Source organism: Pelodiscus sinensis, chromosome 7, assembly GCF_052426305.1.
Source record: "Pelodiscus sinensis isolate ZL-2025 chromosome 7, ASM5242630v1, whole genome shotgun sequence".
Classification (NCBI taxonomy): Eukaryota; Metazoa; Chordata; order Testudines; family Trionychidae; genus Pelodiscus; species Pelodiscus sinensis.
In genome coordinates this window covers 56382500-56407313 of record NC_143058.1, presented here as the reverse complement: position 1 = coordinate 56407313, position 24814 = coordinate 56382500, and the positions used below count along the sequence as shown (strand labels likewise).

General features: G+C 45.2%; 2 protein-coding genes across 11 annotated transcripts in view; one reads left to right on the top strand and one right to left on the bottom strand.

Annotated features, from left to right (window-relative positions):
• Positions 1-7332, top strand: part of RAPH1 (Ras association (RalGDS/AF-6) and pleckstrin homology domains 1) — a 173929-nt gene extending 166597 nt beyond the window's left edge. For 5 of the 6 annotated variants that reach the window (XM_089779797.1, XM_089779798.1, XM_075933805.2 and 2 more), the window contains one exon: positions 977-7332. In XM_089779797.1, the coding sequence (XP_089635923.1) occupies positions 977-2920 (1944 nt within the window). In that variant the 3' untranslated portion in view covers positions 2921-7332. The remainder of the gene's footprint in view (positions 1-976) is intronic. The other variant, XM_075933801.2, reaches the window with a different exon arrangement.
• Positions 7333-15148: 7816 nt separating this feature from the next.
• The window catches only part of ABI2 (abl interactor 2), a 109649-nt gene continuing 99983 nt past the window's right edge, over positions 15149-24814 (bottom strand). For 4 of the 5 annotated variants that reach the window (XM_075933798.2, XM_075933797.2, XM_075933800.2 and 1 more), the window contains one exon: positions 15149-21464. In XM_075933798.2, the coding sequence (XP_075789913.1) occupies positions 21289-21464 (176 nt within the window). In that variant the 3' untranslated portion in view covers positions 15149-21288. The remainder of the gene's footprint in view (positions 21465-24814) is intronic. The other variant, XR_012905253.2, reaches the window with a different exon arrangement.

Sequence of the window (24814 nt, the reverse complement as noted above, 5' to 3'; positions counted from 1 at the left end):
TAATTGTGTTCTTCAGTTTTTAGCAGAAATGTATATTTACAATTAAAACCACTTTAACCTTAATGCTAATCAAATGAATTGGCTGGCTAGTTTGTAGAATGCAAACTTCTCTTTCTCAACCCATTTCTTTTCATCACTGCTCTCTGTTCACATTCAGTTGCATGTCTAGCTGTTCTTTATCAATACAGTTTTTGTATATCAATTTTTTTATTTTATACAGAATGTTTGAGGATTTTTCCATGAAATTTCCTTTTTCTCCCTGCATTGTTGGGCATCAGTGCATGTTGCAGAGCTGTACCAGTGTGTAGAGCCTGTTCTTACAGCATGCTGCACTCCTCTCAGAATATTTTCAGGTTTCCATGTAGCAAAACATTATCAGAAGAAGACCATCACCAGAACTAACATAAAATGATGGCATTCCCTGATGCAGGTAGAGACCATGGCAATCTTGAAGTCCTTGTGTCAACCTAGTCCAACTTCAGTCTTCCAGACCTGAGCAGATATCTGCTGTATTTCTTACTCTGCATGGCTTCCTCCCAAAGGCCTCCAATCCTGCCAGGGACTCTCCATGGGTGAACCCTTACACCCGGCCAGAATCCCAATGATGAACATCATAAACATCATTGGGATTCTGCAGTTCTGTATGTGCTACATACCCAACCACAACAGTGAGGGGGTTGCACCTGCCTCCCTGTCAACTGTTATCTCATCAGAAAATTTCAGACTTTTCAGGCATATAGCTGTGTAAACCAAGCACTCGGTCCTTGGGAGACCCCATTACCAGCCCCCCAGTAAGTGCATGCCAATGCCTCCATCTTGTCAGTGTTCAGAATTTCCTTCTGCTGCATCGCTGTGCTTTTGTTTTCTGCATGCTGTCATTTGTCTCTTACTTTTTCAATGACAAACACATTTAGAACCTCTCATAATGTGTCTCTCTTTTTTTTTTTTTTTTTTTTCCCCAACCCCCTTCTTCTAGGCCAAAATGGAGTCTGTGAGCCGGCCCTTCACTTCTCTTGCACCTGCCTTGTCCCCACAAATTAAAGTGGCAACCCCATATACAGCTTCCCAACCGTCACCTCCCCTGCCGCCACCCCCGCCACCACCTCCCCCCCCTCCTCCCCCCCCTCCTCCACCACCACCGCCACCTCTTCCCAGCCAGTCCACACCTTCAACCAGCTCGGCGGCCACTGTGTTTGTCAAGTACAGCACGATAACAAGGCTGCAGAATGCCTCCCAGCACACTGGACCGTTCTTTAAACCTCCCCCAGTCATCCAGCAAATGCTATCACCCACAACACTGGGAAAGCTGCCCATGTTGGTGGCTCCCCCTCCTCCTCCCCCCCCTCCCCCACCTATCCCAGGCTCAGCTATGGCACAACTGAAACCTGCCCCATGTACTCCATCAGTGCCACCGTTTACCCCACCACCACCCCCACTCAAAATCCATCAGGTTCCACAGAATGTGACTCCAACAGCTTCATCGCCACCCCCCACTGTGCCTCCCCCGGTGCCTGCAGCACCTCCCCCCCCAGCTCCTCCTAAGCCCACTCTGCCTGCCCCCATTCAGGCAAACGCAAAGGCTGCATCACCTGTCGTGACTCACATCCCGCCCCCTGGGCCTGCTCCCCTTCCTCCTGTGATAAAAAAGCAGCCGAATTTCACAGCTCCTCTGCCAGCCCCTGTTCCTCCAGGCCCTGCTCCCCCTCCCACCTTACCAAAACAGCAGAGTTTCTCAGTTAAACCTCCCCCCTCTCCGCAGTCTCCTGGACCATCTGTTGTGAAGCAAATAGCCAATCAGTTTCCACCTCCTCCAACCCCTCCAGCAACAGAGCCTCAGCCTGTGAAGCCTGTCCCAGCAAGTGGGGCCCCACAGTCACCGCCAGCAGTGAAAGCAAAACCCAAGTGGCAACCCACCTCTGCTCCATCTCCTGATTTTCCTCCTCCTCCACCTGAGAGCACCCTAGTGTTTCCTCCACCACCTTCCCCAGCTCCTTCTGCAGCTTCTCCTACCCTGGACAAGGCGGGATCTCCAGTCAAAAAGGCCAGCAAGACCTCAAGTCCTGGAGGGAAGAAGCCACCCCCAACACCTCAGCGAAACTCCAGCATCAAATCCAGCAGCTCTGCTGAGTACCATGAATCAAAGAGACCTTCGGTAGACAGCCTTGTCAGCAAATTTGCACACCCACCAGAGCCCTCAGGGTCTCCTTCCAAGGAGTCCCCACCTCCTCCTGCAGCTCCACCAAAGCCAGGAAAGCTAAATCTTTCTGGGGTGAATCTGCCTATAGTTCTCCAGCAAGGAGGTGTTTCAGCAAAGGCACCTGCAATAGGAGTGTCTGAGAAGGAGCCCATGGTAGAATTTCCTTCTCCTCCATCCGATTCTGACTTTCCACCACCTCCACCGGAAATCGACTTGCCGTTACCACCAATTGAGATCCCATCAGTGTTTTCAGGTAGCGCCTCTCCAAAAGTTGCTGTTGTTAATCCCCAGCCTCAGCCCTGGTCTAAATCATCGGTGAAGAAAGCCCCCCCGCCCACGCGCCCCAAGCGGAATGACAGCACACGACTTACACAGGCAGAAATCATGGAATCACAGGGGACAGTCAGTCCACAAGTGCCCACCTCACCCAAGTCTAGCCTTAGTGTTCAGCCTGGCTTCCTGGCAGACCTAAACAGGACTCTGCAGCGGAAGTCCATCACTCGGCATGGCTCCCTCTCTTCTTCCCGTGTATCCAGAACAGAACCGACTGCCACAATGGATGACATGGTGTTGCCTCCACCCCCACCAGAACTGCTTGCTGACCAGCAAAAGACTGGCAGCTATGGAGGCAGCCACATCTCAGGCTATGCAACGTTGCGGAGGGGGCCACCTCCCGCTCCCCCTAAAAGGGATCAGAACACCAAGCTGTCTAGAGACTGGTAATTGTTAGGTGAACTATGTCTGTGTGACTTTCAGTCAATTTTACAATCAGCAAATCTGTACTGTGTAGAGAGAGAAAACATGTGACTTGTGCGGTAACGTGATCAAGCCGTGGTTTCCCCGTCGCTAAGAGTAACTATATGCATTCCCTTTCAGAACTAGTCCAAAAAGTTAGAGGGTTTGGGTTTGGTTATTTCAAAGGCGTGGAGGGGTTTTGTTTTCTCCCTTTCAGTTTCTTTTATCATTCGTATGGATTGGACCAAAAACCTTTCTTACTTTTTTCTGCATTTAAGAAAAAAAGAAATTTTTGTAGTGTCTGTCCATGTGAGACATGTTCGTGCATGTATTATAAATGTAGTTCTATAATAGATTGTGATATATTAAGTCGCATTATAGAAGATAACCAGAATGTTTTTGTAGACCTGTATTTATTGTTTGAGTCCACTGACATATATATTGCCAGAAATTGGACTCTAACCAGTCAAACCTTTACCTGAAAATGAAGATGCAGGGGGCACTTTAAATCAGAAAAGCATCTTTTGGCAGTTTGTGACGGGTAAATGGTACAGAACTGAAGCATTGTGTCAGGATCTGTACATTGTCAATTGATTGGCAGTGCAGACACAACATACCAAATCATTCTGGTCATAATACTACTGAAAATAAATACATTTTGAACAAAAAGAGAATTATATATAATGGGCTGGAGTGAATTATATTTATACTATAAAGAGCCTCCCCTTCCAAATAATTGAAAACCACTCTCAGCTCCAACTTTGTTGTTCATGCACTAAGTGGAATGCATATTTATTATTCCAATCCAATAGGCATTCTAACTGATGATTTGCGAACTCCTTTTGAGAGCTCCTACAATCATTGCTTGGCTGCAGTTCCTTACTTTGACACATGGGGAGGCTCTGCCGACCCGCACCGAAGATGCTACATCATCAGTACATGTATATATCTGATTGAAAATACAGGTATGTTTCTGTGTTCAGCAATTTTCTCTCACGCCATCTATAGACACTCATCTTGTCGGTGCCCAAAGAGATGAATTATCTTTACAAAAAAGGCTGAGAACACGGAAGGAAGCTTTGTAATTCTTAAGCAGTGAGCTAGAAGCTTTCATTTGAGGAGGGAGGGAGATGAGAAGTAATTTCAGTCCAAGAATAGCTGGCAACCTGTTTTCTTTGACTTTTTGAGACTGCACCAAATGCATATGCCTATTAATTAACAAATTGCACTTCTGGGAGTCACAGAAGATGACTGAAAATATATATATAATTGGGGAGCTGATAAATCTGTGAGGAATCCTGTTACATCATGAGGGGCCTTAATAGGAGGAAAGAGAGTATTTTATTTGATTTCTTATTTATTTGCTGCTGATTACAACCATACAGTCAAAATAATAGAATCTTTTTTCTTATCTGCTAGCTTTTGATTGTGCAGCCTTACTCGGGTATTGGACATTGTGATATGGTAGCATAGTTAGTTTAAACAATCTTGCGTCTCGTACAGTACAGTGTACATAGTAAAATAACTCTGACGTTAGCGCATTCGTGTGAATTTCCCTGATCATGAAAGGGATACTAATCGGATTGGGGTGGTCAGAATTTTACCTTTTTTCCTTCAGTAATAGATTCTAGTTGTTTCTAAAATAAGAAACAAAGAAAGCAGCCCAGAAATCACAAGCAATGCTGTACTATCTCATGTGTTGATAACCAGAAACTAGTCTTTGGTAAGAGAGATTGTTTGCCATTTTGACTTGGGGATGTGGGAAGCATTGTTCCCCCTTGTTGATTATTATTATACTTTTAAAATGAGGACCTGAGTGTTTGACTAGGAAAGAAGCTGTCACAAAACATCTGCACTTGTATAGTTTTACGTAAGTGCATTGTGAAAAGAGAAAATGAGTGGTGCTGTGCCTGCTGACCTCTTTCATATGGTTTTGACTCTGCTTTAGCACCTCCAGCATCTCCTGGAAATTGTTCTAATATTGTAGAGTGGTTTATTTGAGCAATAAGAATATACCATTGTGTGCATTTTTAAAGCACTGCTGTGGAAAGGCACTTTTTTGTATCTTTCAAACTGTTCACAAAAGTTTTGTTTCTACTATTTTTCTGCTTATAAAGTGTCCTTAAAAGCATTGGCATTGTTGATTTTTAAGCATGCTCCACTAGCTAGGTCGTATCTTAGTAATGAGGTTGTTAAGCTATGCTACAATTCAAGGGTGCTGTAACTTTTTACATTGTTTCTTCTGCTGCTTGTACTGTATGCTGGCCCTCTGACTCGCCCCTTCCAGTGGAGTGAAAGGTACACAGATAGGAATTCTAACCTCATAGTTTTTATTGATGTTTACCTGCTGTCCATTGCCAGTGTGCATTCCTGTTCTCTGAGACCTAAATTGGTCTGTTAATTCTTTTCTCTTCAACCTCTCTCCGGTATCTCCACTGGCATCCGTCAGCCTTTCCTTCTTTCATTCATTTGGTGTAGGTGTCTCTGGGGTCTGCTGCTGTTCATAATAGTAGCAGAGGAATGTCTTGAATGAAATTTTTTCAAAGGCAGATGAGAATTGTTCTACTTTTCCTACATTTGTCTAATATTTGTTTTCCATAGGACCGTGAATCCATGATCACTAATGCAAGCCATTGAGCAGTTTGCTGGAAGTCAGAAAACAAAACTTCATATTTGCAACAAAAAGAGCGAATGTCATCACGGGGACAGGAATTAATCTTGTTGTGATTTGTTAGCTTTGGGCAATCTGACAACTCATTGTATCTTTGAGGAAATGTTGATGCAGCAAATCCTCTTAATTTCTGTATCTGCGTAAAGCAGAATCTATTATTGATCACCAGCCAGTAGATCTTGGGGTCTCTGACAGGTGATCCTGACAGGTTTGGCCAGGAAGCTCTCAAGTGCTGGCTGTTCAGTTGCCTCTCCACCCGCTGTCATGCTGCTCCTGCCCCCTGCCTTGGAGCTGCCCCCCTGGGAGCCTCCTGCTTGCTGTGCTGGGTGTGGGAGGAAGGGGAAGGAGGAGGTGCTGATGTCAGGGTGTCCCTCTTATACCCCATCTCCACACAGAGAGAAAGGGATGGAGGGCGCTTGGCAATGCAAATCTCTGTCATTCTCACACACTGTGTGTCTGTCATTCTCACAAACACACACTGTCCTTCACTCCCAACCCAACAAACAGTGGGGGGGTGGTTGTTACTACTTCTACTGCTTGCAAAGTGGGTTATTTTGGATTTTTGACTGGTCTGTGCACTTCATAATTTTCATTTCTCTCTTACCCTTAAATGTAATTCTTTGATTAAGGAGTTCTAAAATGCCAAACCTGTCTTGGCTGGAGCAAGCAACTCACATGCTGTCCTTCGCTGCAGACACCACTCCTGCATCTCCCATTGATCAATAACAGGGAACCGTGGCCGGTAGAAGTTGTGGGCTCAGGGCCTGTCGATGAGGGGGTAGCACGTGGCACCATGGAGCCTTTGCTGTACATGCCAGATGCTTTCAGGTGTGATGCAGGACCAGCTGAATCCCCCACTCTGGGGCCACTCCCTCACTCCAAACTCTTTGGCTTAAGACCAGAGCTTGCACCCAGCCTGGTGTGAGTGAGTGAGGATGGGGGAAGAAAGGGAATGGAGTGAACAGGGTGAGGTCTAGGAGAAGGGGCGGGAAGGAAGCGAGGCAAGGGTATTTGGGTTTGTAGTAGATCTTGCTTCGCAGTTAAATAGAAAAAGCAATCTTGTGGCTAAAAAGGTTGGAGACCATTAGCGTAAAGGATAACAGAGTTACAAAAACAAAAGACGGTGATCTTTTAAAATGTCAGCCAGTCATTTGTTTAAGCTTTTCTTGAGTTCTGGTTTTTCCACTCCTTGCTTTCAACATTTGTATTTCTTGGCAAAACTCTTCTTCGAGGTGCTGTGGTCTTTGCTAGTGTTTGTCCCTAGTCCGGTGCAAGCTAAGTAGCAAAGACTGGCTGCAACTCTGTCAATGACGATTACTGAAACTAGATCACAGAGTGGCAATAATGAATAGTCCGGGTAACTTGCTTTTCCAACCTATTTGCTGTTCTAGTGACAAGTAAATACATAAGCCTTGTTTGCAAGCAATGCTTACTTTTTAATTTGTACTTTTAAACAAATCTTTGTCACTTACTAGGATCTTCCATGCAGAGTGCTTTTTCTCTTGCAAGAGCAGATGTTCCCAAAACTGCATTCTCTAACCTGTTGAGATGTTCTCTTTACCTATTTTCCCATCTGGAAAATGGGAATAACTCTTGCCTACCTAACAGGACTGTGGGGGACTAATTAATATTTGAATATATAAAACGGGATTTTCATACTTCTTGCAGGAGAAAGACTTCCATGTCAGCATCTCTGGCAGGGCTGGTCTAAGACAAAATGCCATCCATTTAAGAAAATGTTACTGTTCGAGTCAACCTCTCTACTTTGTTAATGATTTAGAATCTTAAGCTCTTTTTATTTAAAAAAAAAAACATTGTTTCTAATCTGGAAACACTAATGGGTCTGCAACGTGCTTGCAGCTCAGCTTCTGGAGGGGCTAGAATTGCGATGAGAATGCAAGCTGGTAGGTGTTTCCTAGAACATGTTGATAACCTGAGGCTCACCGAGACACAGGAGAGATTTTCAATTCAGCAAGGCTACGCAGTGAGGATCTAGGTTACATCCCATAATAGGTCAGTCTAGAGAAACACAAGATAGGCAGGCGGGCAGAGGGAGAGAGGCAGAGAGATAGGAACATACAACACAGTGACGCTCTCTCGGTTTCTCTTCTGTGGGGGGACACCATGGAACACTAAAGCAAAATGGCAAGGCTGATGCCTCAGACTAGGAAGAGTTACTGCTGATGGGGTCAGAGAGTAAGTGGGGGAAGAGAAGAGAGAACAGCTCTGTAAAAAGACAAATAAGAGGAACTGGAGCCAAGCTTGGTTCTTCCTTCTAACATTATCAGAGCAAGTAGCAACTGCTCAGTGCCACAGCCTGGTAGAAGGTGATGGAATTTGTTTAACCCAAACAGCTTCAGCAAGAAGGAAGTAAAAGCAAAGCCAAGCATTTACTGAAATAGAAACAGCAGGGCCACTGCAGGGTGGTATACAGTCTCTCTAAACACATACTTGGCCCATCCGACTGCTTCCCATAGCAAAAGTTATCCTGGCGCTGCTCCTCCAAGGAGAACATATGGCCATCCAACCATTTCTGCCATCATGTTTTAATTGCAGCAGGGGCCATATAGTCCTGGGGTGTATTTGCTGGGACTTGGTTACGTTAGAACGAAAGGGCAGGTTTAAATGATTAGAAATTCAATTAACTACAAAAAGAACTTTGAACATGAAATTGATCCCCTCTAAATAAAGAGCATGGCAGTTATGGTGTGAGTGGTGGACATGCAGGTGTTTTAAAATAGGGGGTTTTCCAGGGCGAGCTTGCCTGTAGACTGGAGGAATAGCTGACTTGTTTTGCTGATGTCCTGTAGCAAGTAGGAGAATGAAAGAAAAAAGCAGAGATCACTGATAATCTGAAACCAGCGCTGTGTCCTTGATCTTGTTTTGCTTGTAAAATCCTGCTGGTGTCCATCTGTGGCACATTTGAGTTCTGCAGGTAGCACACATGACTAATTGCTGCACTGAATATGCAGGTCTGCAAAGGACAAGAGAACGGTCAGTATTTGTAGTGCACTACAGAAAAAAGCAGTTAAAAGCAGACTGCTGTCATCGAGGCTTCAGACTATGGAAAAAGGAATGTAAACAATTCTTGGCCAAGTGTAACTTTGAGATTGCTTTAGTGCAGGGGGTGGTAACCTGTGGCTTGCGAGCCAGATGTGTCTTGTTTGTAGCTTGAGCTCAGTCCTTCCCTAGCTCCCCTCGCAGCTGGGAGCCAGTGCTGGCGCTCCAGTCTCCTGGCCCCCTGCAACATTGGGGAAGCCCCAAGGCTGTGCATGCTACTGCTTCCCTTCCACTCTCCCTCCCTCAGCGGTGGGAACAGCAGTACATGGACACATTTCCTGGAGGCTTTCCCCGCTGCTTTCAAACAAGTAAGTGCCCCTTCAACAGTCCCTCATGACCAGATACTGCACTCTCCTCCCCTGTCAAGACCCCACGCCCCCAGCCTGCTCCTGAACCCTCCCCCTTGGCCACCCACTCTATTCCCAGCTTGCTCCTGTACCGTACCTCCCGCGCAGATCCTGCACCCCAGTCTCTATTGCACTCACTGGCCGGTCTGTCCTGCCCAGTAATCCCCTTATTTTTGGCTCCACTCCAGTGCCGAGGGGGTCCCCAAAATCCAGTGACCCTGGATCCCCAGAAGAGTAAATCTGGCCTGAGACCTTCAACCTCAGTCCTTCCTGACCCTCCCCACATCATGGGGCTGGCGCACCAGGGGAGTGAGTTGTTTCAATTGGGGGCCACATCAGTGAGGGTTGGGGTTTTTTTAAGGTTTTTTTTTTCTTCTCACGTGTGTGGTCCCCAACTTGTTTTTCTGAGGGTCAGAGGATCCAAAAAAGGTTCCTCACCCCTGCCATAAACAAAGACAGTGTTGAAACCTTTTGTGTTGGACATAAGATTTTACTTCATTTAAAAATGAAGCCTGATCAACAAGCCCCCAATTGATCTAGCTGCAGAGTCATAACACTCCTGCACCTCCTATGTCCCAGCCCTGAGCCCCTCCTGTACCCCAAGTCAGACTCCTCCACCCTCACATCTCCAGCCCCCTGCCATAAGAGTCACAGGAAACAGCTTGAATACATGCATGAAGCTGGCTTTGACCAGTTATGATGTAAACTTCAAATATGTGTGAAAAGCTGCAGCAGCAGAAATCCCATTAAATGTTTCACTTGTGCTATTATTAATCATGTCAATTATCAATACATAATACATTGCACATCATGCAAATGGGCTTTCTTATACGGCTTTTTGATGACCATTTGTTCTACATTTTGATGTAGTTTGGCTTTTTGGTTTGAAAAGGTTGCCAACCCCTGCGTTAGTATCTAGTGCTTGCATGTCCTAGCATTGCATAGTAAGAAGCTCTTTTCATCTTTTGATCTCAGTGCCCATAGGCATTTCAGACAGGGAGCAGCCAGCTTTATTTTGAGTTAAAACTATTTTCTGACATTAAAAGAGAAGTGAAAAACACGGCTTCAGCATGAAAAGGGAACAATTGTATTTTTTTCCCACTTGTTACAGAAAACTGCAAAGAACCCTGTTACATTAGCAGGTGACAAGGTGATCTTTTCCCCTGCAGCTGAGGCTGACTGACAGCATCTTGTTAGTTTGTGTTTTATGTAGCCCTAGTGTACAGGACTCTAAATGGCTACTGTGTGATACAACCACTCCACCCAGAGTGACTCCTCTGCAGTTAGCGCCCTTCCGATGGATTTGCAGCAGGGGGCTCAGGACAGAATGGAGTGTATTGCTATGCTCCTGTTAAACCACGCGTGTATTCAGGGAAAGGGCAAGAACCCGGGATCAACAGGTCGTCAGACTAGCTGACCACAGAGGTTTGTTCTGGCTTTAGAATCTGAGCCACTAACTTCAGTGATAGCTGGGGGTGCACATCAGGTTGTAGGGTTGGTTGGCGTATGAGGGAGCAAAACTCACGTGTGAGCTGGAGTTCTGCTTGCACTTGGCTATAAAATGTGCCAGTCCATCTGTTAGCACTACTGAAAATGAAACTTGCTTATAAATTTGCATTAGGCTTGTTGCAACTCACGCTCTACATCTTTTTTTTTTTTTTTTTTTTGGCAATTTCATCGTTTTGATGCTATAAACATAACCAGTCAGCCATAACTTGGAATAAAGACCCAACTGATCTGTCCATTTTTTCTTCTTCCTTTAGTAATGTAAGCACTGTTCCTCTACTGTTAATGACACTCAACATATTAACACTAAAATGACTTCAAATATTTTGTTGCTTTTTATTTTTTGGGGTGTGTGTGGGGGCTATTTCCGTTTGTCTCGACAGTGAAAACAGCCTCATTTACTTTTTTTTTAGACTCTTTCACTTCCTGGCATGCTCAAAAGAGGAGGATGCTGTGGAGCAGATGGGTGGCAAACACTTCATGGGAAATGTTGTTTCTGTTTCCTGTGAAATGTGGAAGCCTTGAATGTTTCTGTCGGTAAAGCTTTTATTTATAACGCCTACATTTTTGTTGCAAATGGACTTGCCATTTCCCTTTCGAGTCTCTTCAGTGGAGGGGAAAAACCAGCAGAGCATTCCAATAACAAGTGACATGAGCACAAAGGGATCTGCTGCTTAATCTCACAAATTACAATCTTCATTATTCTTTGAATAGAGACAAAAGTATAGTAAATGAATTAAAATCCATTTGTCCCTTGTATATTTAAAAACACCACCACAGAGAATGGAACCAGTAATGGGTTCACATAGGGCTGAGTTCTGGGGCATGGATGTTGTGGGTGTTTAGCCCCTATTCGGCCTGTGTTATATGCTTGAGATGCAGTAGAGATTGGGCAAAAATTCTCCTCTTACTTTGGGGTGTGGTACCATAATAACTAAGGAAGGGCTTGTGAATAGTGTTCCTGATATAAGGAACTACTGGTGTAAAAATCTTTCTGGGAATACAATTTCAGCTGCAGCCTAGATGCAACAGTGCCTCTGTCAAGCATTTTACACCTTGAGTCTACTGTCAGCAGCCATGAGACTTGAGATCTTCCTCTACCACGGGTGTTCTGTATCCGCCTCTGCCTTAGCTGCACCAAACATGTAGTCAGTGCCTGCTCTCTTGGTTCGTGAGAATGAATATGTACAAGCTGGGGTGCAGCTAAAGTAAAGAGGTGGCAGTGTAGCTCAGGCAGGTGTGTTGTGTATGGCCTTGCCGATGCACATTTATAGGGCAAAAGTTAGACCAATGTTTTTCACCTTGTTAGTTGTCGTTTCACCTTTTTAGTTTTCACCTGAAACATTTCAAATGAAGGTGTGGCCCCCTTTGGAAACATGGCCCGTGGCCCCTGCCATCACACTGAAAACTGACTGAGAAGCACTCAGTAAATGTTTACAGGCCCAGTGCAACATTTGACACAGCATGAACTAAAGGCTTCCACACTTCTGGGGCTGTGTCTTCCGGAAAAGGGATGCAGATTAGACAAGTCGGAATTGCAAATGAAGCGGGGGATTTAAATATTCCCCCGCTTCATTTGTATAAACACGGCTGCCACTTTTTTCCAGCTTGGGGCTTTGCCGGCAAAAAGCACCAGTCTAGACGGGCTCTTTCGGAAAATAAAGCCTTTTCCAAAAGATCCCTTATTCCTCTTAAAATCAGAAAAATCGGAAAAGGCTTTATTTTCTGAAAGATCCCTGTCTAGACTGGTGCTTTTCTCTGGCAAAGTCCCTAGCCGGAAAAAAGCGGCAGCCATGTTTATACAAATGAAGCAGGGGATATTTAAATCCCCCGCTTCATTTGCAATTCCGACTTGTCTAATCTGCATCCCTTTTCTGGAAAAGGGGTGCAGTGTAGACACAGCCCTGAGGTTTGACCAGTTGGGGGAGGTACTCCCAGAATTTTGATTATCAGAAAAACAAAATGCCCTTTCTAGGACCTGGAGCTTTCTTCTCTTAGTCTTTCATAGCCCCTTACATGTGGTCTGCAGCCCCCTTGGGCTCCACTGGATTAAGCTGACATGTTCAGTCAGTTCCCCCATCTCATCATTCAGGAAAAAGTGTCATTTAACAAACAAGAAGTCACTAAGCAATTTGCTTCCTTGCTGTGTCTCGTGCTGCGGGTGAATAGTTGGGTATCACATGTTGATAGAGAGCTTATACTTTAACAGAAAACAAAATGGAGTTTTTTCCTGTCTCTTTATTCAGAAGTTGTAACTAAATCTTAAGAATCTGTTGTAATGCCATGGAACAAGCATTAACTGGATCATCACAGCTTGTTTCAAGGCTTACACTACCTGTTAGTAGCCACTGATGGTGTCCTTTCTAATGGTGGAGATGCACATGTAAGAAAATATCATTACAATGATTTGTGCAGCAAGCTTTACTGAAAGTGCTGTAAATACATTCATGTTTACTGCTTTAAAGGAAAATTGCACATTTTATCTTTGAATGGGACTGCTCCTCCCTCCCTCTTTAAAATACAAAACAAGGCTCCTTTAAACTGACAATTCTGGGTTGGGGGGAGCTTTGCCATGTTATAAATATATATAAATATATGTATAAATATACTTTTTTAAGCATGGGAGAGGACAAAAGAAATACTGCATTAAAGTTCCCACTATAGCTCATTATACAATAGAATATGCACAATTCAATAAAGATGTAGTTAAATTTAAGCTTTGTTCTGTTTTGGTTTTTTTGCATTTTTTTTCCAGGAGATCATGGTGTGGCTTGGTGGAGTGCAAGTTGCCACACTAACATGGCTTTCATGGGACTAGCAGGTTCTGGGAGTACAAATTAAAGTTCCATTCTGAATCAGGATAGAGCCTCATTCTTGTCAGCATCCTGTAATTGTAGCTTATGCTGCCTATGGGGAAATGTTCGTTTCTACAGACTGCCCCTCTTCATGAAGCCACTGCATTCCCCCTGAAGCTCAAAGTTCAGAGTGAACATTCCATGTTTCACAGCCTGTACTCCTGGCCAAAGAGATACAGCTGGGGTCAAGCCACCTTCCTGTGCTGCTGCACCTGGGGCCCACTCTGAGCTGTGCTGTGCTTGTGAATTACAAAGCACTAGCCCAATTTGGGTCTCAATCTGGTATGGGCCAAACATGCAAAATCTTTAAAAAGAAACCTGCACTGATTTATATTTCAGCTGAGCTTGTTTTGTATGTATGTTAGGGATGGAACCATGTAGTCAATTAACTGATAAGCAAAAGCTATATATTACATGCATTCTCCCCCTCTACTTGCCAGTACATTTTTGGCTCAGTCCTAGCTTGAAACAGGTCTGGGCCCTACCCTGCTGCAGTTCTGCATTTAAAGTGTATTAGGCAGCAAGCATGCAGGCAGTCCATCTCAGTTCTGGCTTGCACCAGCTGCCAGCCCCCCATCTCCTCCCCCCAGGCACTATAGAATAGTCGACTGATAATTGAACAGTTGAGTAACCTCAAGAATTCTTAACTGATATTTAACATCCTGTATGTATGTAGAGGTTGTTTCTATGTACAGTATAGTGTGTAAACTAAAATTATGTAAACATGACAATGCTAATCAGTAAGCAATTGGCTTACTGTTGAAGCTCTGGTGGGCTGTATGTTGGGCACCCTTACAACCAAATGGATGAAGTGTAAGGGTTTACTGCACCATGTTGATGTAATCCTGGTTAAAAGAGACTTCTAAATGTAAATTAGATACCTTTTGGGTTGCTAGGCTGGTACTTTAGAGATGCTTTCCTCCATTCACACAGGGCCATGCTGCTGTTACTTTATGGCAACTAAAAGGTACGTTTTACATTTGGCCTCCCAGTGCTTCAACTATAGACCTTCAAGCCACAATTCCCTTTGGCTCCTGTAACACATTGTTTCCCTTCTTTGAGACAGCAAGGCTGTTGGGTTTGCTTGACTTAGAACTGGGGGCACATACCAACTGATGGCTTTTGCAAGCAATAGCTCTGTGCTATACCCTTCCTACTTCAGCATTGGTGTGGGGGCCTGGCAGGGTCTTATTTTTTCTCTTGCTCCCACATAGGGTAACCAGATTCCTCTGGTTTCAACTTAGATAGTTTTTTTCCTCTATTGATATTACTAACATGACATGCATGTACAGCAAGAGCATTTGAAGAGCAACTGGCACATCCTCCTGGGAGCCTGTCTCCCTTATGGCCCCCTTACTGGCATAGTTTGCCCATTGCTGAACTGCAGGAAGGGGACAGTGCTTAGGCCAGTGCTATTACCACTGGGGGCTGGTATGGAGCAACAGTATCTTATTCCATTGCAAGGGCCAAGGTGAGCCCAACTATTTCAGGAAGTCCAGGCCCAAAGGCTGAGCAGTGACAAAAGGGAAATCCCATGCTGTAGCTCTCTGTGTTCAGCACTGTTGTTGCCTGGACTCAACTGGGCAATGGCTCTGATATGCCCCTGCAATGCTGGAGAATGGATTTGGTTTTCCCGACTTCCACAAAGCACTCAACTGCAAGCCTAGGAAAAACAGTAGTCAAACTCCTAGACAGGGTGCTGTATGTATGTTGCTTATCAGTAGGCAACTGTGTGAAACATGCTGGACCACTGCTAAAGTTATCACAGGAGACTCTGTGTGCTTCATTTGTTTTTATTCAGGACTTGTAACGAGGTACACAGCAACAGTTAATTACAAGTACAATTAAAAAATTTAAAAAATTAACATTCCCCACTCAGTGGAAGATGGTTTGAATGGCACACACCCACTGTTTTCTGGTACCACACAGCTCCCCTGAGTCCTGCCTGTTTTGTAACTTATTTTGCCAGCCTCAATAGCCTAGTAGAGGCTCTGAGTAGATCAGCCACATTAACAGTCCCAGAGCCAAATGCACAAAATGCTTATGTTGACTGAGCGCCAAATTGGGTGTTGTATATTTTGAAGAAACATACATACAGGGACAAGATGACATTTGACAAGTGATTTTTTTTCCCAGAGAATTCAGAGAAACTACTTGTCTGTACAAAAGACACTTTTCAAAGATGAAAATAAGCACTTGTTCTTTACAAAAATCTCAGCTGATGTCAGCACTTTAGAAAGTGTTTTTTTCCACATTTTTCAATGGTAATGTTAAGAGGTTATCAAATGCACTGCCCCTCCACCCCCCAGTGAAGTTCCAGGTAAACTAGCCATGGAGGTGAGTTGTAAGGCTACCTCTGAACAGGCTTTACTAAACAGCCGGTTATGACATGTCTTGTAAGGAGTAGCAATCAGCCCAGCTAGGCTACATCTACACTGCAGGCTTCTTGCACAAGAACAGCTGTACCTGCAGAGCGTCTACACTGCACCCATGTTTCTTGCACAAGTAAACTTACAGTAAAGTGTTGGAACAGAGGGCTTCTTGCGCAAGTGTTATTCTTCTCCCCACGAGGAATAAGCCCTTGTGCACAAGAAGGCAGTGTGGACAGGGAACAGGTGTCTGACAAAAGGAACCACTATGGCTAAAATGCCCATCAGAGCGTTCTTGCACAAGAAAGCATCCACACTGCCATGGATGCTCTTGTGCAAAACAGTTCTTGTACAAGAAGCCTGCAGTGTAGATGTAGCCCTCAGAGGAAGAGCCACTTTGGGCATGGCAATTGCACACAACACAAACTGCAGTGGAACATTGTCTGTGACTTGTTCTCAAAACTGGGCTTGATTAATTTAGTTTTCAAGTATCTTCCCAAAGACAGGAAGGGGGACACTTCTCTTTTTGGAGTTTCAAACTAGAGCACAAGGACCATGGACGTGAATGAGTTTAGCTACTGAATATAAAAAGCTGCTGACTTTTTTTTCCCCCCACAGGGCACTACCCAGAAAAATTAACTACAGATAATATATTACACCACAGGTGTGGGAAAATTAGTAATGTGCTTGCTAATACAGTAAGGTCTAAAATAAATTGGTGTCTATATAGGCTATTCACCACGTCCCATCTTCAGACTGCAGTTGTGGCTGTTCCAAAATACCAGAAAGCCATTAAGCAGAATTATCCCATTTGGCAAATGCAACATCTGTGCACTTTCCCCTGTACTTTGCTTATGGCCATCATGTTTTCAAACACTGCTCTGGGTAAAGCCTGTCCCCACCATGGTGCACCTCCCTGTGATTACCGGAGCTCAGGGCTTCCGTTTTCACAGCTTAGATCCCCCTCACTGAGCATGCCCTGTTCTGCTCCCAGTGCCCCAATGTGGCAGCTCCCTTCACCCATCTCACGTCTGTAGGGGAGCACTTGCTGTCACATTAGAACACTGGAAAAACCAACATGTCATGTCCACTGGTGCTCAAGAGCAGAAATCTCTTTGTTGCCTCAGAGCTTGTTACCAGACAGCATCGAGGGGCAGGATTTATTTTTAACCTCATCCCCCTCGTTAAGTTGTTCGCCACACAGTGGAAGCGCACTAGCCCCCTGGTTTGCTGGCAGAGGGCGAGTTGGGATGGGAGCAGTCCTCACTGAACAAACAGCCCTGTATAAAAAGCAGCCCCACCCCCTCCCTAATACAGCCCCAGCTGTAAGATTACCGCACACTTCCCTCACCCCCACCTACATCAGGCCTAGCAGGATGTTAATGGCAGCTTGATTTATTTCTGGCTCTTACCCTCTGAGCAGCAAACAAGAGCTTGGTCAGCAATTCTGCCCAGAGCAGACCTCAGCATGTGGTGAGTGGGAAGTAACTTTCAGGAGGGAACAGGAGGAGATGGCCCTGAATTTGCCAAAATTTTGGCAGGGGGCTGAGAGGGAATGGAGGCAAATCTCAGAGGCAGAACCTAGCCCTCTAACCCATTCTGCTCGACAACTACTGGGGCCTGAGCCCTCCAGTGGGTGCAATAGCAACCAGAGGTGAAAGCAAGCCAGTGCAATGCTCTGGTCAGCTGGCCAGGGCCCTTGGTTACAGTGGAAGAGAGTGGGGGGGGGGGCGCTCCCAGAATCCTGCAGTACTCTCTCCCTTGCCCCCACCATTTTGGGAAGAAGGCAGGCTCCAGCTGCACACATCAGGTTTCTGTTGCTTTTCCCAATTCCTCTACCCCACCCCTGGTCAGCCAGGAGTGAGGAATGCAGCAGGCTTTGCATTTTCCCTTCACTCCCTAGTCCAAGGAAACAGGAAAAGCAACAGAGACTTGCTATGTACAGCGGTAGCCTTCCACTCCCTGAAACACCACCCTTGCCTCCCCCCTGCACTGACCCCTATACACACAGGATTTTGCACCCTCATATCTCCCCCTTTTGAGCCTCCCAACACTCCCAGGCCGCTGCCCTGAGCCCCTCCTCATACCCAACCCAGACTCCTGCAGTCCACAGCCCTGAGGCCCTATACCCCCTGCCCTAACTTCTGCAGCCCCCTCACTCACCCCAGGAAACCAAAACTTAACAACAAAAATTGGAAGGGGGAGGGGGACTAATTCCTGCACACGGCCCAGTTTCTTCAGCAAAGGCTGCTCCTATGCCAACAAGCCCTTTGACAACAGGGAGGTAGGGTAGGGAAGCAGTGGGGCAAGGTGGGATTGCTATTTTGACTCTCAGGCTGCGTCCTTTTCTTCTGAATACCCACCCCTTGTACACCGAGAACACCACAAATACTGAATGATCAACAGCTTGTAACGCTTACCAACTCTGTTCAGTTTTGAGAGCAGGACTCAGTGCAAAATAGTTCTGCATCTGTTTTGAGTAGCAAGTTTTGCCAGTTGCCCAAACCTCCACTCCTGCCCTTTTTTGAAGTAACCATTTAACTAAAAGAGGAAGAGGATTATGGGGGGGAGGGAGGGGGGCGGGATTACAAATGATAAGAACTGGAAACACAACCCTCACTGACATTAATAGCATGCAGTCTATGTAACAATACATACAAAATCTGATTACTTTGGGCCTGGTCTATGCTCATTACATAGCATCAATCTACAGAATTCAAAACTGTACAAATGAAAAGGTATGCATAACCCAGCAAGTGGTTTTTACAACATTAGTGCTGCATAATAAAGCATCGAACCAGCAGGAATGACCCAGAAATTCCCTCCAAAGCAGCTCTGCAGAACGAACACCTCGTGTCATGTCAGTGGAAGCAACCCCACGAGCCCATTTTGGCAGGGAGCTGCCTGCACCACTGTCTGTTGGCAAAGGGCCAAGGTCCCTCTGGACTCTACCAATGCTCTGCTTTGTTTGCAACACCAAACAGCTCACCCATAGCAACAGCTAGTTTGAGGGCTATTCATTTCTGTGCCCAGCCTACGACACAAGCACATCCAGGGGAACGGAGTCACTGACAGAACAGTTGTTCCAGGCTCAGAAAAATCACTTCTGTTCTGTAGTGTAGCTGGGACCATAACCGCATCTCCCTCCCACTGAGCACGCTGAGTGGGTAAATTCCCCTTGACACTAGACAATGCAGCTGTGCTTAGTCATGTTATGAGCAGATGGGATCCCCTGGTACCTGCAGTGTCTTTTCATGACAAAAGGGCCCAGTACAGCTCTTGTACATTAAATTCACACCCTAGTTCATTTCATAAGCACTTCCTCGTGTAGCCCAGCATTAGAAACTAACCATAGGCCAAGCTTGGTGTAGGGTAACTGCTCAGCTCTCTCACACAGACACTCCGTAATGTCTATTTGACTCACTTGGATACTCAAACAAAGAAACACCCAAAGGGATTTTTGTCCATGTTACCTAACTCATCAAGAATGACAGTGCAATTGCCACCATCCAGAAGGGCAGCGAGGAGTGAGAGACGAGCAATGGGATGAATCCCATTGGACAGTAATGTGGCAAGGCCGTGAGCGCTACATCTCTGTGGAACTGCTTTTGCAGCAGACAGAAGGGGTAAATGAGTGAAGAAGCTCCCGACAAGGGCACGACCCCATCTAGGAGCCAATGCCAGAGATAAACAAGCATTAGGAAGCAGAGACGCTCCAAGGAGATGCCATATCTAGAGTATAAGGAAGAACAGCAGACGTTGTCCATTCCTTTCCCATGTTTGCCCCCCGCCCCGACTGACTGACACATCATCTTAGCCAAGAGCCCATCCAGCACAAGTATCCCTGCTTCCTCTGCATTCACATCTCTGGCAAGACACTGAACTAGCCTCTGAGTTATGAGACTGGCTTGCCTGGATACGTGTTTGCTAAGAAGGCAGGAAAACCAGCCTCCAGTTAGTTATCACTGCTACTCTCTCTGCAGGGTTCCATTTTACATACATGCCTTACCAGACAGCTGTAGCATTATCTAGAGTTGGATAAGCAAGCCACTGTTGTTGGCTCTGGCTGGAATTTCACCCTGGCTTCAATAAACACCATTCAGAAAGAAACCTGGCTCAGGATCTCCCCACTGTGAAAGATCAAACTAAATTTACATGGGCTGCCCCCTCCTCCAGAAAGTCAGTCACTCAGTTTGTTGTATTAATAAAGAAGAGTATTAATTTAATTTATCAGAAGTTCTTCCTGACTAGCTCAGAATGACCATTCTGAGTTTGTTACAATGATCTGTGAACCCATCTGAAGTGGTGGCATTTTAATCTGAAACTGTATTAAAAAGTAACCTACAAGTGTACATGAAACCTTTCTAGCATGTGATCACACCTGGTCTGATATAGCTATGAAAGATATTTACTGTTTTATAAACACTGGAAAGGGCTAAAATAATTACAAGTTAGTGTGTAGCTTTTCACAGGAAACCCATACATACGGCAGCCCTTTTTACTTCCACTGAGAAGAGATTTTGGTAATCGACCTGAAGGAGACAACTGCTTTGCACAGGGCATTCACAGTATATACTGAAATCTGGAACCAAAGTACAAAGCAGCCACATTACAACACCTGATTGGGTTTTTTAATTTACACTGTGCATAATACTGACATTTAGGATGAATAATCTGTCTCGTGCAAGCATGCACGAATAGATTCAAATCCTCAACCTTAATGCTAAACATCATCCTCAGATTCCCTACTATAATCTATAAACTTAATTTCCCCCTCATCACAAACTGCATTTGTGCTCAGCTTAAGCCCTCAGAAGCAGCAGGCTGGAGACTGATGCCCAAGGGGATATTTTTACACTAATGCATAACACAGCCGTAATCTGTGGCAGTCAAAGGACTAAGATTACAGAAAGGTGAGGTTTTCTGAGCTTAATTATTTAAACTGAAAGGTAAGCGAACCCCGGCCAGCTCTGTGAGCCCCCACATCAGGTTACTCGTGCAGAGCAGTTGCAGAAGTGTTTATGTTAAAGATGTAACGAACCATCCGGAAGTCAGATACAGGAACTGCTTTGTGCATGAATCCAAATGCTAATTAGCAAACTAATATCCTTCCAGCTGCATGTGAGTGGAGAAAGGATGGGGGATTCCACAAGCCAGTTACATTAACCTCTTTGCACTGGCATCCTGGTGCCAGGCACTAATGCCAGAGGAAATATCAGGGACATACAGTATTCCTGAGAAGCATCCCAGATCAGCCTGAATTTTAGCCAAGTATTGCCACTCAACAAGTTCGTTACATCTCCACTATCTACATCTGAACGGGTCGGCTTATTCAACGTCAAGAAAACCACTGCTGGCAGGTGGAGCCATTTGTTCAAACAACTCAAATCGCTATTGTTGTATAATGAAAAAAAGCAAAAAACAAGAGTGGTTTTGTTACAGTTAATCCTTCATTCAGTTCACTTAGGTGGGCCCCTAGGGGCTGATGAAGATCTGAGGAGCTCTGGCAGTTCCCTGGAGCAAGGCGCAGCTCTGTATTCTCTGGTCTTCATTCGGAGTAGTGCATGATGGACTCCACATAGTTCCCTGGGAAGAGCCCTGTCACTCCATTCATGACACCCTCATACCACCCATCATCGTTCTTCTTAATGACGTAAATAATGGCACCTTCCTGAAACGAGAGCTCGTCCTCCTTGTCTTTTGTGTAGTCATAGATCGCCACAACTAGGCAAGGCAGGAGAGAAAGAGAAGAGAAAATGAGCATTGACTAAGGAACGGTACTGGTGGGAAAAGGAAAACATGCAGCTGTAATGGCCACATCACCCTTTCTGGAATTTGCTCCCCACCCACTCCACAAATCCCTTCCAAATTGATGATGTTTTGTTTGATTTAATCCCCATTGACTGAACTTGGGCTGTTCCCATCATGTATCTAAAAACTCAATGATTTGTGACTGCTGGTCTTCCAGATCCACCACACAGTGGATAAACACAGTAGAATTAAAAGAAGTTTGGTTTGGATCCACACTGGTGCAGATAGAGCTTCCTACCTGCAAAGCTACTTATGCTACCAAATGCTTGTAAACTATTTCTGATTTTCAGAGGTCAGTAAAACGCAAACTAATGACCTGTCCAAACACAGGCTGAAAAAGGGAACAAAGAGCACTGCAATGAGGTCTGGAAGGGGAAATAATTCCAAGAGAAATTTTCAACTGTCATAGGAAAGGAATTTAGGGAAAGTAGGAGCTCTGGATTTCCATGTAAACTTGGTCCCAAATAAATTCCAGTCTGTGAAGGAATAGGTGCAGCCCCAGCTCAGGGCCTCCGGTGCCAAGAAAAATTAGCCAAATCTTAATCAGATAACTCTTTCTGGAAAAGCAGCCTGCCCCTGTCGGGGTTTGGACCAGAGTGGTCCAGTAGCCACCCTATCAGCTCCCGTAAGTTCCCTGTTAGGTATGCAGCAGGGCAGCTGCCCTCACCCAAATGCCATGCTGCTCCTGTCCTCTACCTTGGAGCTGCCCAGGGAGCCTCCTGCTTGCTGTGCAGGGAGGAACGGGGAATGAAAAGGCAGAGATGTGCTGATGTCAGGATACCACCTCTACTTGCCCCCATCGAGGCCCCCCACACCGTCCCCTATTCTTCATGCCACTGCCACGCGTCCACTGCATTTCCTCCCTCCTGCCTCAGTCCATGCTGCCTCTAGAGCAGGAGGCTACAACAACAACAACAACAGGTTAACCTCTCACAGCTCAGCTGAGTGCTAGTTCATCATTTAATAGCAAGACATTCCCTGGGAAATAGTCCACCCTCTGACTCCACCACCTCAGCCAAGCTTACAATGATCATTGTTGTGGATAATATTACATTGTTTACAGCTCTTTAAAACATACACTATCTACGGATATACTGCCTGTTGTCTGCTGAAAAAACTCCCCCTGGAACTTAACATTCATTTACATAAATTCTTATGGGGAAATTGGATTCACTTAATATCATTTTGCTTAAAGTAGCATTTTTCAAGAACATAATGACAACTAGGGATGTCAACGTGTAGTCGACTACACAATCAACCGATAAGCACCCCCCCCACACACACACACACACGTTGACAGAGGCAGCAAGGTGGAGGGGATGGAGACGAGAGCTGGTGCCCATGGGGAGACAGCTGCCCACAACCATGCTGCCTTAGCAGCAAAAGAACTGGAAAGCAGCAGCTACTGTCCAGGAGCTCAGCTCTGAAGGCAGAGCCACCCAGAAGGCTGGGCTGGTGTGGCTTGGTATGGCATTGCTAGTCTTATATCTGCTGCTGCTGGTAGGGTGACCTGTACTGGTCCTAGCCTGAAGAAAACACCCCACCTATTCTCACAAAAGGAAGTGCTGTGGAGAGATTTAACCTTCCAGAAAAAGCTCAACACTCCATGGCAGGTGCGCCGTGGGCAATAATGGGCATCCCCACTCCAGACACTCCTCTATAATGTAATGATTTCCATCAATGGCTTATTTTCCTGCCCTTCCTCAGGGAAATAAGGCTGGCACGAATAAACTGAAGCAATGTTTATCAAACAAGAGCGTCTGTGTGCATCGATAGAATGTTGCCAATCAGACCCGTGGAAAGGTCACTAAGTAGGGTTGCCAGGTGTCCGGTTTTGAACCAGACAGCCTAGTATTTGAGCTTTCTGTTCGGGAAACAAACTGAGAAAATAGAAATGTCCGGTGTTTTCTAAATAAGCTGTAATGTAGATTGTGATGTAATGTCAAGCGTGTTCAGTATTTTTGTTGAAACCATCTGACAACCCTATCATTAAGTAGAGCAATGCATGCAAATACTCTGCAAGTCAGATATTGTATCTGGCAAGTTGTCTCAGCCTGCCATTAAAGTCTGTGTGCTTCATGAACCACATACTTGTGGCAGGTAGGAAGGAAAAGAGACAGCAGTTTTGCCAGTCTGCTGGGACTGTGTGGCAGAGATTTAACCTTTTGAAAGTCACCAAACACCGTGTGCTGTGTTCAGCATACCAAATCAACTTACGGAAGGCCTGGTCAGTGCTGTCACCACAGCAGTGCCGTACATTGCCCTAGGAACTGTGGGAACAGATCTCTCTCAAAGTGAGGCGAGAGCTACACTTTCCCCCAGACAAACCCAACGGTAGAATGTACAATGACTACTAAAATCTGCCCTTGTCACTGGAGGTCTGGTCAGCCAACATCAAAAATGTCCAATGTCCATGGCTCAGACAAAAACCAAATCTGCAGTAGCACAAGCTGCTCCACACTTTCTAACTTCACTATATTTTATCCACCATTAGGGGAGATCTGGGATTGGGTTTATCCATCAGTTTCTCCTGAAACCGCTGAAGCCATCAAGAGTTCCTACATATACAGTTAACCACAAAATGGAATGGTGACTGGCACCAAGGAACCCTTTAATAACCTCACATCTGAACATTTTCTGCTGAGACACACACTGCTTTTTAACTGTTCACAAAATCCAGCAGTCCAAAAGAGACTAGGGATTGCATATTGCTTGAGGGAAAATACAGAAGCTACCTCATGGAAGAGAAGCCAAAGCAGAATAGCTTGAAAGGTCTTGATCTAGACAGATTTTATGTCTGGGCACACAGCTAATGCCAGCTATGTGGCTAAAGAAGCTTGCCTTCCAAAGTCCCACTTCTCTAATAATACTTTGCTGAAACCTAAAACTTTTCCTAAACATATGTCTGTCAAAGTAACATGCAAAATTTCAGACAGGTCTTTTTTTTTTTTTAAAGGGATCAAAGGGAGGTTAAAACTAGAGTTATAATAGGAACCCATTTGCAGCCTTTCCAATAGCATCATTACTGAGACTCAAACAAATCAAGGGGCAGGAAGGAGGAAGAAAAGCTATTTAGGCTAACGTAACAAAAACAAATGAGCATAATTGGCCATAAATACATCCAATCTGGAAAATAGAGGGTTTCTAACTACAAGAAGTGACATTCTGTAGCAGCTTTACAATGGGAGTAATGGGGACAGGCACTGGCAACCTAAAACTAGTTTTATGAATAAACTTGATACATTTATTAACAGGACTGTATG